At 49.2% G+C, this 12532-nt stretch overlaps 1 protein-coding gene across 3 annotated transcripts; it reads left to right on the forward strand.

Annotated features, from left to right (window-relative positions):
• Positions 1–1782: 1782 nt before the first annotated feature.
• On the forward strand, positions 1783–8658 carry ZNF628 (zinc finger protein 628). 3 transcript variants are annotated; one of them, XM_033170092.1, is made up of 2 exons: positions 1783–1979; positions 4176–8658. In XM_033170092.1, the coding sequence occupies exon 2, from the start codon at positions 4194–4196 to the stop codon at positions 7803–7805; it is 3612 nt and encodes a 1203-aa protein (XP_033025983.1). In that variant the 5' UTR covers positions 1783–1979; positions 4176–4193; the 3' UTR covers positions 7806–8658. The 3 variants fall into 3 exon arrangements, with proteins under 3 accessions (XP_033025983.1, XP_033025982.1, XP_033025981.1); XM_033170091.1 differs by having other exon boundaries at positions 4179–8658; XM_033170090.1 differs by lacking the exon at positions 1783–1979 and adding an exon at positions 3404–3498.
• Positions 8659–12532: the final 3874 nt, after the last annotated feature.

The following is a 12532-nucleotide window of genomic DNA, read 5'->3' on the forward strand; positions in this document are numbered from 1 at the left end:
GCTCTATTTGCTACCAGGCTGTGGTCTAAACCACAGAGCCTAGGGCTTGCCGATCAGAAGGTCAGCGGTTCGAATCCTCGTGACGGGGTGAGCTCCCGTTGCTCGGTCCCTGCTCCTGCCAACCTAGCAGTTCGGAAGCACGTCAAAGTGCAAGTAGATAAATAGATACCACTCCAGCGGGAAGGTAAACGGCCAGGGCCGTCTCAGCCATAGGGGCTGGTGGCGCGCCGCACCAGGGCGCCGGGCCCCCCAGGGGCGCCCCCGCGAGCCCGCCGGCATACCGGGCGCCCCCTCCCCAACCCGCCCCCACGGGCGGGTGTTTGCGTGCCGGCGGGCTGCAAGCCAGCCGCCCTTGCCTCCCGGAGCCCCAGCTGCAGCGCTGGAAGTGCGGGCAAAGCCCCGCGTCACTCCAGCGCCACGCCCTTCATCCCCTGCTCGCCCACCCCCCTCCCGAGGGGCAGCCAGCGCGGGAGGGAGGCGGGCAGAGAGGCGGCACGCCGGGGGCGGCGAGGGATCGCCGCGCCACGGCAGCCGATTCCTGTAAGACGGCCCTGTAAACAGCGTTGCCATGCGCTGCTCTGGTTTGCCAGAAGCGGCTTAGTCATGCTGGCCACATAACCCAGAAGCTGTACGCCGGCTCCCTCGGCCAATAAAGCGAGATGAGCGCCACAACCCGAGTTGTTCGCGACTGGACCTAATGGTCAGGGGTCCCTTTACCTTTACCTCCCTCTCTAAACAGCCAATAATCTGCAATTGCACTTTTCCTAATCATCCTTTCAACCAGAGGGAGTGAGCAGGATCTCCTTTAGTTGTGGCAGACTTAATGCATACAACTTAATACTGCCCCCAGGTGGATAAAGGATAGCTGTGCCATTTATTTTCTTAAATAAGAGACAACATAGAGGTAAAGGGACCCCTGAGATAACATACCTGTCTTTTAGTAAGGGGAGAAAGGATGAGAATGGAAACAGCGTGGCAGTGGTATGACTCTTGTTCTACACAACTTCACCCAAGGCAATTTTTTTAACAGATCCAGACTTGAACTCTTGTCTTATTTGGCATCATATTTCTGGGAACTCTTTGGGGATGAAGAACAGGCTGTAAATATGAGCTATATGTGTGTGTGTGTAACAATAAAGAGGCTTCAAATTCCTTTTTCAGAGTTCAAAGAGAAAATTTTTCACGTTGCTTTTTCTCCCATTCCTCAGCTGTCAGTGAAAAGGCCTCACCTGATAAAATTCCCCTTTTTATACCCCGCCCCCCCCAACAGATTCCCCAGACTGTCAGCAAGCCCCATTCAGTTCAATAGGAGTTACTTCTCAATTGCTACCCCCGATACTCTGGGTAGAAGCAAGTTTGTTGGGGGGCCACTGCTACAAGTTGATAAACAAATATATTAATTTTCAGTTATTTAATACCAGCGAGGGTAGGATGATGTCATCATAAAACGTGATGTCAGTATTCACTAAGCCAGGCCACATGGAAGCAAGAGCTGGTCAACAACTTAAATTACCTGAGCTTCCTATTCTCAATGTGATACATATAATAAATATATATATATATATATAATGGTGTTATCGGGCTCACAACAGCGAGGTCACGAAGTTTATTGTAAGGCCTCGAAAGCGCTCATGATAAACTCCACTCCCACCTTTCCTGCGACACACAGAGCTTTCCGGTCCCCAAACGCTTCTCGAACACGTGGTGCGGGAACAACATGGCGACCGGCAGCGTCCCCCACCAACAGCCTACAACTCCCGAGATGCTTTGCGTGGCCAATGGCAGCGGCGCAAAGGGGTGAGGCTGGCTGCCCTCGCGGGCGGTTAGTGTGAGCGAGTTAAAGGTTGGGTGTCTCGCACCGCCCGGCCGTTGGGAGGGTGGAGCGACAGCCCCTCCCCCACCAGCCCCGCTGCACCCCTCTTATCGAGCTCCTTTTGAGACGAAGTGCGCGGGGAGGAAAAAAAAAAAAGACCGGCCAGGTGAGGAAAAAAATAATAATCAGGAGGCAGAGAAAGAAAGGGAGAAAAGATGTCGCGAGGCCGAACGGCAACGAAGGGGGAGGGGCGGTAAAGCTCGGTTCCTTAAAGGGGCAGGACCGCATTTAAAGGGGAGTGTGCCACGGAGGGGTTTCCTGTGTTTTTTTGTCTGCCGACAGAACAGTGCCTTGTTCTGAGTGGAGGAGGCACGTGGGGAGAGCACTTTTTAATTAAAGGCACGGGGGGGGGGGTTAGCTCGAAGGAATCCCCTCTCCCAACCCACGTAACGTTGGAAAGAAAGGGGAGTCCTTAAAGCACTCTGCTCATGGTCAGGAGAGCAATCTGACTCTGTGGCGCAGGTCGGAGAAGTGATGCAGGGTTAATGTCTCCCAGGACTGGGCTCGGATATTTTGGTCCCCTATCTTTAAACTTTCGACACAAGAACACCAGCGGAATTCAAACACTTTAGCGGCTGCCTCGGGAAATTGTCCCCAATGCAGTCGTGGAGAATTGCGTGAAACAAGACAGCCTTAAAAATCCCCTGGGGGGAAAAACAACAACACTGAATTGTGTTCTAAATTGCGTGCGCTCTGTATTCTATGTAGTCAGCATTAAATTTACCTCAGCCAAAACTTTTTTGCTATGCTGTCCTTGGAGTGTGGGTTATTGCCAGTGTGGCCCTTGGACATGCATAATAACCTTGGCCACTGTTATTTCCATGTATAGATCAGGAACTGAAGCCCAGAGATTTTCATGGCATACAGGCGGCTACTTACACAGCTCATTTGCTCTCCTGATCCTAGTCCAAGCATGACTTCAGGCATCCATGCTTGTTTATTTAAAATTATTTGTGTCTCACCTTTGTCGTCTCAGCAGACCTCCTTGGTAATTGACAGAAATTAATGACAAGGGTTGATGGTGGAAAATGGCCACTAACCAGATTTAAATACCACTGTTGTGGCTGATCCAACTGCTGCTGTTCAAAGTTTCCATGGTGGCCATCAAGGAAAATACCACCCGTCCGCCCCCCATACATGCAGTGTGTACACTGAAGCAGTCAGGGCCAGTTAGCACCAGATGTTGGGGACCCTGGCAAGTGAGGCATCTCCTGGGCATCTGGACAGCCCGCAAATGCTGACTTCCTGCTAGCAGAAAGAAGATCCCTGGGAAGCAGGGGTGGGAAAACAATGATGATGATGATGATGATGATGATGGGAAGGTGTATATTTTCCAGGCTGTGGTCTAGGGATTGGGAACCCGTAGCCCTCCAGATGTTGATCTGCAACCCCAGTTATACTTGACCATTGGGCTATGCTGACTTGGGCTTCTGGGAGGGTCACTGATTCACCTTCCTTGGCTCCAGAGGTTGCTATGTAATGGACTTTTATGAATTCAACAAGTAGGGACCTAACCCATGTGTGTGTTTTGGGTGGGGTGGGGTGGGGAGTCAGCCTCCTAGGAAGAACATAATGTCATGGTAAAGATCATCCCATTCATCCTGAGAAGGAGCAGCTGTTGCATCGTGAGTTGTATTTTCTTCCCTCTCCATTCCTTTCCCCTCTTGTGTCATGTCTATTAGATTGTGAGGGTAGGTAGGACAAAGGACTGCCGTTTTTAAAATACTGGTACAGTACTTAGCAAATTTTAATAATATTAATTAATTAATTAATTAATTAATACTCTACTCAAAGGCTGCATTCTTTTAGTCAGGGCTGTTCAAACATTCACTTTCAAGTCATAAACCAAAATGACTTACTGTGCCTGTGAGCATCACTGAACGACCACTGCTTTTTAAAGGTGGCAGGTCCATTTGAGGTCATTTTACTCTCTCATTTCCAACTAAGGGGGTATGTGTAATAAACACCCCAGTAATTCCTGGAGTTTGTAAGGTAAGTGCTAGTTTTCTCAGCTAGCTCCCCATTTGAAAATGAAGCGGTAAAGTCCCTATGCAGAATTTACTGCCTCAATAACAAATGGAGAGGTGTCACAGCTCAGTGGTAGAGCACATGCTTTACATGCTGACTCTCTCAGCTTCAGTCTTTAAGCATCTCCTGTTTACTGATGGGAAAACTGTGTGGACAGTGTCAAGCTAGATGGACCAGTAGTATGATTCAGTATAGGAAAGTTTCTATAAATGAGGCTGGGTCTGTGACAGTTAGAATAATGGTGTGCTCTCTTTTTCTCTGTGTGTTTTTCTAGCAGGTGAACTCTGGTGCAATGGTGGGAGCTCAGCAGCTAGAAATGCAGGCAGCGGCAGTGCCAGCGGTGGCCCCAGCAGGCGGAGGCCCCAGTGGCAGCAGTGGCGACCACCAGTACGAGTGCCTGGAATGTGGCAAGGTATTCAAATGGTCATCACGGCTGATCCACCACCAGAGGACTCACACGGGCGAACGCCCTTACAAGTGCTCAGAATGCCCGAAGGCCTTTAAGGGGTCCTCAGCCTTGCTGTACCACCAGCGCGGACATACCGGGGAGCGACCTTACAAGTGTGACAAGTGCGGCAAGGCATTCAAACGGTCATCCTTGCTTCAGATCCACCAGAGTGTGCATACCGGCCTACGTGCCTTCAAGTGTGCTCAGTGTGGCCTGGCCTTTAAGTGGTCCTCACATTACCAGTACCATTTGCGCCAGCACACTGGCGAACGCCCCTACCCTTGCCCGGCGTGTGACAAGGCCTTCAAGAACTCTTCCAGCCTGCGGCGGCACCGCCATACACATACAGGTGAGCGCCCCTATGTCTGCCTCATCTGCAGCAAGGCCTTCACGCAGTCCACCAACCTGCGGCAGCATCAGCGGGTGCATACTGGTGAGAGGCCCTACCGATGCCAAGACTGTGGTAAGGCCTTCACCCACTCTTCCAACCTGGCGTTGCACTGCCGATCAGCACACGCTGCCCGCCCTGCCCACACCTGCGTTATCTGTGGCAAGGCCTTTGCATCGGACACCTATCTGCAGCGGCACTTGGAGTCTCATGGGGACATTGAACCTCCAGCACAGCTCTTCTTGGAGGAACCAACCACCACTGTGGAGATGCTGTTTCGGTGTAGTGTCTGTCACCTCACCTTCCCCTTGCAGGAGCAGCTGCTGAGCCACCAGGAAGCACACTTGGCCCAAGCAGAGCCACTGCCTCTGCCACCGCCACCACCGCCACTACCAGTGCAGGAGGAGGTGGGGGCTGTAGCATCCCCCACACCCTCCCTAGCTTGCTCTGTGTGCAATAAGACTTTCAAGAGTGCCGCGGGTTTAGCACGGCACCAACAGAGCCAGCACTCATCTGATCGCACCTATACCTGCATGGTGTGTGAACGCTCCTTCCCGGCGCTGGCCAGCCTGTTGGGCCATCAGCGTTCGCATCCCCCGGCTGAACAACGGTTGGAGGAGGCAGAGGTCACATGCCCAGCACAGGCAGATCCAGTGCCCGCGGCCACAGTGACGCCACCCCCACCCCCACCCCCTGAGCGCCCTTATGTGTGTGGAGAGTGCGGGAAGTCATTCAAGGGCTCCTCTGGGCTGCGTTACCACCTCCGCGACCACACGGGCGAGCGGCCCTATGCTTGCGGAGAGTGTGGCAAAGCCTTCAAGCGCTCCTCGCTGCTGCGCATCCACCAGCGGGTGCACACGGGCTTGCGTGCCTTCACTTGCTCCACCTGCGGGATGGCATTCAAATGGGCTTCCCATTATCAGTACCATTTGCGGCAGCACACCGGCGAACGCCCCTATGCTTGCCAAGATTGCGGCAAAGCCTTCAAGAACACCTCGTGCCTCCGGCGGCACCAGCAGTTGCACACCGGTGAGCGGCCCTTTGCCTGCCAGACCTGCGGAAAGTCCTTCACGCAAACATCCAACCTCCGGCAACATCAGCGGGTGCACACTGGCGAAAGGCCCTATTGTTGCCGGGACTGTGGCAAGGCCTTCACCCACTCCTCCAACCTGGCGCTGCACAGACGCACCCATTCGAGGGAGCGCCCCTTCCAGTGCCCGGTTTGCTCCAAGGCCTTTGTCATGGCCTCTTACTTGCAGCGCCACTTCCGCACCCACAGCAGTGCTGAGGCACCCAGCCGCCCAGCCGCTGCCTCACCCGCCACCACTCAAGAGGTGCAAATCATGCCTAACTTGCAGGCCACTCTGAATGTGGAGTTAAGCGGCAGCCCAGCCCCTCCTGTTTCATCAAACACTCAGACTTTCCTGCTTGTGCAAACATCACAGGGCTTGCAACTTATCCCCAGCATACAGCAGCCGCCGCAGCCACCCCCACCCCAAAATTTACCCCCCAAACTTATCCTGCTGCCCAGCCCCCAGGTGCCCACTACATCCACTGCTCCCACCAGCATTACCTTGTTGCCAGCTGCTCCTACCACCCCAGGCAAATCTGCCCTGGTCCGTCAAGGTAAGGCCAAGAAACCTGCGCCGTTGGCTCCTCCACCACCATCGGTGTCTGGCAGCCAGAATATCATTTTGATGCCCAGTGCCACCGGGACCAGCGTGCAGCCCCTCTCTAATGTGCAAATCCAGAGGACGCCAGGGCTACAGACTAGCGGACAGAATGTTATTGTTCTCCAGAGCTTGCCAGAACAGCAACTGGGCACGGTGCAGATCCAAACTTTGCCAGCTGCTCCGCCAACAGGCACCATTCAGATTCAAACTCTGCCCCAGCCCCTCCAGAACTTTCCCACTGCCCAGCCAAGTGGCACTTTGCAAATTCAGACTGTACCTGCTTCACAGCAACCTGGCACAATCCAGATCCAGGCCTTCCCGCATCCTCCACAGACTGGCATTGTGCAGATTCAAAGCCTGCCCCTTCCCCAGAATACGGTCCAGATCCAAAGTTTGCCCACCTCCCAATCAGGAGGCACTGTGCAGATCCAGAACCTGTCTAGTTGTCCACAGACTGGCACAGTGCAGTTTCAAACTCTTCCACCTTCCCAGAAGATGAACACTGTACAATTCCAAGCTGTGCCATCCTCTGAGCAGGTAGGGACCCTGCAGCTCCAAACTCTCCAGCCTTCCCAGCAAGTGGGTCCCATTCAGATCCAGACCTTGCCATCCCTGCAGCAAACCAGCCCTCTGCAGATCCACAGCCTGTCCCCCTCCAATCAGCCTTTGGCCAGCGTCGAAATCCAGAGCCTCTCGCCTTCCCAACAGCTGGATAGCACCATTCACATCCAGGAGCTGGTTTCTTCTCAGGAAGGGCAACAGCTTCAACCTTCAGAGGAGATGACCAGTGTCCAGCTTCAGACTTTGAGCCCACCACAGGAGATGAATGAGGTGGGGACTTCTCTGTCCAGCTCCCATGAGCTCTCTGAGTTGGACCTCCAACAGGGACCTGGTGTGAAGGAGGAAAGCCAGGACCTAATTGTGGTGCAGAACTCTCCAGGGGAGGAGATCCTGGGGCCAGGCGGGGAGGTGGAGAGCCTGGAAGGGGTGCAAGACATGCACTTTGAAACTTTACAGACCGATGAGGGAGTTCAGAATGTGTTGGTGCTGAGAAGTGCAGGAGGAGAGCAGACCCGGTTGTGCGTGCAGGAGGTGGACAACATCCAGACAGTGCAAGAGCTGCCTGGCCTGCAGCTGCAAGGGCCTGAGGGTAGTGCCGGGACTGGGCAGAACCTCCTGATCATCCGTAGTGCCCAGGGAGAACAGACCCTCCAAGTGCTGGAGAGTGTGCCAACACTGCAGGTGAGCAGCCCAGACAGCACCCAACCTACTGGGGACAGCAACAGCGCCTCCCAAATGGTGCAACTTCTGCCGAGCCCAGTGACTTCGCAAGGCCTGCCCTCCATTCAGATTGTGCAAACAGTACCCAACATGCAGCTTGTCCACACTTTCTGAGGATAGCTGTCCCCATCCTTGCGTTGGAGTACCGACTGAGACTCAGTTGTGCTCTCACTAGTGGCTGCTATAATTAACTGTGTTGCCGGACAGGATCCACCTGGGCAACTTCAAGACTCCTGGAGGTGGCTTGGCTTAGGTTCCTCAGGACAGTGTCATGAAATGACAGCAGAGAGCTTAGCTCACGCCCATGCCTGCAGGTCCAAAGCATACCCTTGATTCCCTACATCTTGCTGACATGGGGATTGCTGTTGCTGCTCGTGCCCTTGCAGTTACAATGACTCCACCACCATGTCCTTCCCCCCAAACACTTCTATGTCTTGTTTTGCATGTGAGAAAGGGATAGCCAGTCCAGTCCTTGATTCAATCACTAACCCACCAATTTCCCCATCCTGTTTGAAATACATTGTTCCAGCAAGAACCAAAAGTATGTGCAGTCTGATGGTTGGAAGACTGTGCAGCCAGAACTCCTGGTTTTTCTCTCCACACTGGACAGAAAATATGGTTAGCAGATATCAACTGGACTGCTGGCTTCTCTACATTTCCCTGCTGTGTTGCAATATTGGAGCTAAGTGCTGTGGAGCAGTGTGAGCTCTTTTTATGTATTAGGAAATGGGGGAAGTTCAAGTTTTTGGGTCTTCCTTTGATACTGGGTGCTGCAGGAGGCTGCTTTATGAACTGTCATAAACAGCATCTTTTTCCGGTTAAGCCCCTCTTATCTATTCTCCATTCCAGCCCCTCACCATGTGCAGAACCACATTTCTTCCCAAGTGTACCCCAGTTCCTGGTGCTAACAGACAAGAGGGTCATAGACTTTTGGTCTAGAAGAAAAATAAAAGACTGCTTCAAAGCATTTTTACTCCTTTCTGTGTATTGTGCAGAGGCTGGGTTAATCAATACATGTCATACTTTTGTGCTTTTTAAGTCTGATTGGAGTTTCAGTAGCAGATTGCGCAGTCCACAAAGGAAGTCAACTAAGAACATAGGACGTTGCCTTATACAGAGTAAGACCATTGGTCCATCTAGCTCAGTAATGTATAGATCAGGGTTTCCCAAACTTGGGTCTCCAGCTGTTTTTGGACTACAGTTCCCACCATCCCTGACCATCAGTCCTGCTAGCTAGGGATGATGGGAGTTGTAGTCCAAAAACAGTTAGAGACTCAAGTTTGGGAAACCCTGATCTAGATTGAACGGTAACAGCTCTCTAGCATTTCAGGCAAACATCTTTTTCAGCCCTCTCCTGAAATATTGTGGCTTTCAACCTGAGTTCTTCTCCATACAAAGCATGTTATCTACAACTGAGCTGCAGTCCTGCAGCTTTAACAGGGTTGAGATGTGCAAGATAAAGTGGTCCTGCTTAGAGGAAATGGTTCATGTTTTTCTCAAGCAGCTTCAACATGCTGGATATTGAATTTTAAACTGAAAGGTGCTGGGACTCAAGCCTAAATGGGAACTTAAGTTTAGTGTTGAAAGTCAATGCAAATGAGGTCTCTGTAAAAGATTTCTGGAAAATGCAACATGTTTGGTGAATTTCTTGGGGTAGGAAGTTCTGCAGTTTGAGGATTGATTGTGGTTTAGCTGAGAACTAAATACCAAAGTGGGCAGAGTTGAGACTTGTGGGATTTCCTGTGGGTTGTTCCCCCCACCCAGAACATTGAGGTCCACCAAACTGGTGGCTCAGGTGGCTGAGCTAATTACCGTATGTGCTGCACATTGTAGCCCTACACTTGAATAACCTGTACTCAAGCCTTTGTTTGTTATAATTGTGATGATTATGGCGTACAGCTGATGAAAACCCCAAAGTTGAAATTGTTAATTTGGGGTTCTCATCAGCTGTATGCCACAATCATCACAATTATAACAAATAAAGGCTTGACATATCTCGCTTTGCATGTCATGTGTCTATCTCATATTAGTTTCACCTTTTAAGTTGAATTACTGAAAGAAATGACCTTTCCACGATATTCTAATTTTTCGAGTTTCACCTGTATATACATCTGAGTTAATCACAGATAGGCATTTCTAACATGAATCTCAAGAACTGTCAATGAGGGTTGCACAAAAACTTGGTCAAGGCAATGAAGTGATAGTCGTATTTTACAAGTGAGGGACACAGACTGAAACAGATACAGCAAAATAATTATTTTTAATTGCAGTTTTATTTGTTAGTATTATACTGTTGGGAGTTGGAAACTTGTTGACCTACAAGTCATTCAGAAAGCTGCCAGTAGATGATAATCTATTCTGCCTGCAGAAGGCACGAGAGAGGCTGTTGGAAAGAGATGAGGGAGCAGGGGCACAAGTGAATAAACTGGCTACTTTGGTCTCATATAATCTCATTAACAGAGCTATTCAAATATCTAGGCTGCCTTATGCAATGGCTTTCAAACTTACTGCACAATTCCTTTCCACATCTATCTGCTATAGAGCTGTACATCTCAAGAGGATCCCTGCACACATTCTAGGATCCCCACTCATCAGATAGTCATGGCATATTAAGCATAATCTACATCTGCATAAACTGAAAGAGCACACACCCAAATGAAATGAAATAGGGTTTGTGTTGTCTGACAAACACAAAGGTAGCAGGGAAACCAGGTTTTCCCTGCCTGTCATGGAGATAAGTATATTTATCTGCTTACCTTGTATGTTCTGGGTTGCTGTTAAAGGCACAGTAACAGGTGGAAAAGGTAACAAGTCAATGTCCAAAACTCTTGTGGCTGCATGCCCTGACAAGCTATATTTCAGGTGATTTGGTCTGCTAGTGTTGCTATTTTGTTTCTAAGTCTGGAAATCTTTAAATCAAAATTCTGGTATCTGATTAGTAGTTTCTGGCAGTTGAAGTTGTCATAGTGTGTGCACCACTTTTTAAAAAAAATTGGGTGAAATGAGAAAAATTAGGCTTCTTGCTTGCTTGCTTTTCCTGCAGCTGTCCACAAAAGCTAAACAAGTGAAACCTGGCCGTGCTTTTTCTATTTATGGTTTGTTAGCAATCTTCCTTCTCAGTGTCTTACTCTATAAATTATATGATACATTGCATTTTAGTACTTGACAATTGACCATCTTGGGATAGCCACTGGTTCCCCACCTCCAGCAGAGAACATGGGGAAGACACTTTTACAGGACAAAAAACTGAAAAGATGAAGAACCAACCCTCAGGGTCAGTGTGGGACAACACTCCTGTCTCACAGGGGACCCCCCCCCCACTGTGTTAATCATGTTCTCAAATACCTGTACAGTGGTACCTTGGTCCTCAAACTTAATCTATTCCAGAAGTCTGTTCCAAAACCAAAGCGTTCCAATAACAAGGCACGCTTTCCCATAGAAAGTAATGCAAAACGGATTAATCCGTTCAGACTTTTAAAAACAACCCCTAAACAGCAATTTAACATGAATTTTACTATCTAATGAGACAATGATCGATAAAATTAAAGCAATAATCAATGCTTTGTACTTTAAAATAAATAAGAGTATTGTAGAGGATAGAAATTAAAATTACATGTTTTTCTTACCTGCACTGATGATAATCATTGTTTGGATGGGGGCTTAATCCACTGCTTGGCAGGGGGTTGGACTGGATGGCCCTTGTGGTCTCTTCCAACTCTATGATTCTATGATTCCTGCAGTCACACAATCAGTGGCTGAAATGGGTTCCATACAGTTACAAAAACAAATTAACCGAAAAAGCCTCGAAAACAAAAACGCAAAATAAATAGCAAAAACAAAAGCGCCAAATTTAATCCATTCCGGAAATCCATTTGACTTCCAGAATGTTCCCAAACCAAGGCACAGCTGATTGGTGCAGGCGCCCCGGAAACAATAGCTGACAACAGCATCAGACGTTCGGCTTCCAAAAAACATTTGAAAACTGGAACACTTCCTAGTTTTTGGTGTTTGTGAACCAAGGTGTTTGAGAACCAAGGTACCACTGTACTGCATGGCAGGAGGTGAATGGCTCACACATATGCTTACCGTGAAGACAGACATAATTGTAATGCTGCCTTAGCCATTTCACACATTGCATTTTTTGCCAATGTGAACTGCTTGCTACCTGTTTCAATGCTTGTTTCTAGCCAGACAAGGAGCTGTTAAAAGGACATATGCCCCATGTGAATTTGACAGTCAGCCACCTTGTGATGACGTTAAAGAGTTTTTAAAAAAGCAACATCCCCATTTTGCAAGGATGAACAAAATGGGTTACAAATGGCTTACTGGGTCAATGCCAATGTTACTGTTTTTAAATGCCAGCCTCTAAACCACTCAGAACTGTTACCCTTCTTCAGACCAATATCCATATCCAGCAGCCAGCTGGATGCAAAAAGGAAGCTCACAGGCGGAACAGAATGCTTAAAATGTAATGAAATAAATCCCTTTATTTTTGCCATCTTAACCATGAGCCCCAAACTCAATCCAAACAAACAGTCTGTGCAACTCTTTAAAAAAAAAGTTGAAAAACAAAACCCTTATGGAAAGACTTATACACTTCCAGGCGGCTTCCAACTTCATGTCAACAGCATAAAATGGGTACATAACGAAAACGATACATTACCAGGGTCCAGGGTAAAAGGCGGATCTAGACGGATCCTCATGAATTCATATGATTTTTTCATTCAAATGAAAAAAAACCACCATGATACTGTAGACCACATCTCAGTCTATATGTAGCATCAAAAAAATCATGCATCCACTGTTTTGTGGGGCCACAATGGTGCAAAAAAATGTTAAAA

The sequence above is a fragment of the Lacerta agilis genome, chromosome 14, assembly GCF_009819535.1.
Source record: "Lacerta agilis isolate rLacAgi1 chromosome 14, rLacAgi1.pri, whole genome shotgun sequence".
NCBI classification, from domain to species: Eukaryota; Metazoa; Chordata; class Lepidosauria; order Squamata; family Lacertidae; genus Lacerta; species Lacerta agilis.

Excerpts from the sequence above, each read along its gene's own strand:
- ZNF628 (XM_033170090.1), top strand. The coding sequence starts at position 3,451 with ATGGTAAAGATCATCCCATTCATCCTGAGAAGGAGCAGCTGTTGCATC. Across the intron at positions 3,499-4,175 it reads GAAGGAGCAGCTGTTGCATC|CAGGTGAACTCTGGTGCAAT; the intron begins GTGAGTTGTATT and ends GTGTTTTTCTAG.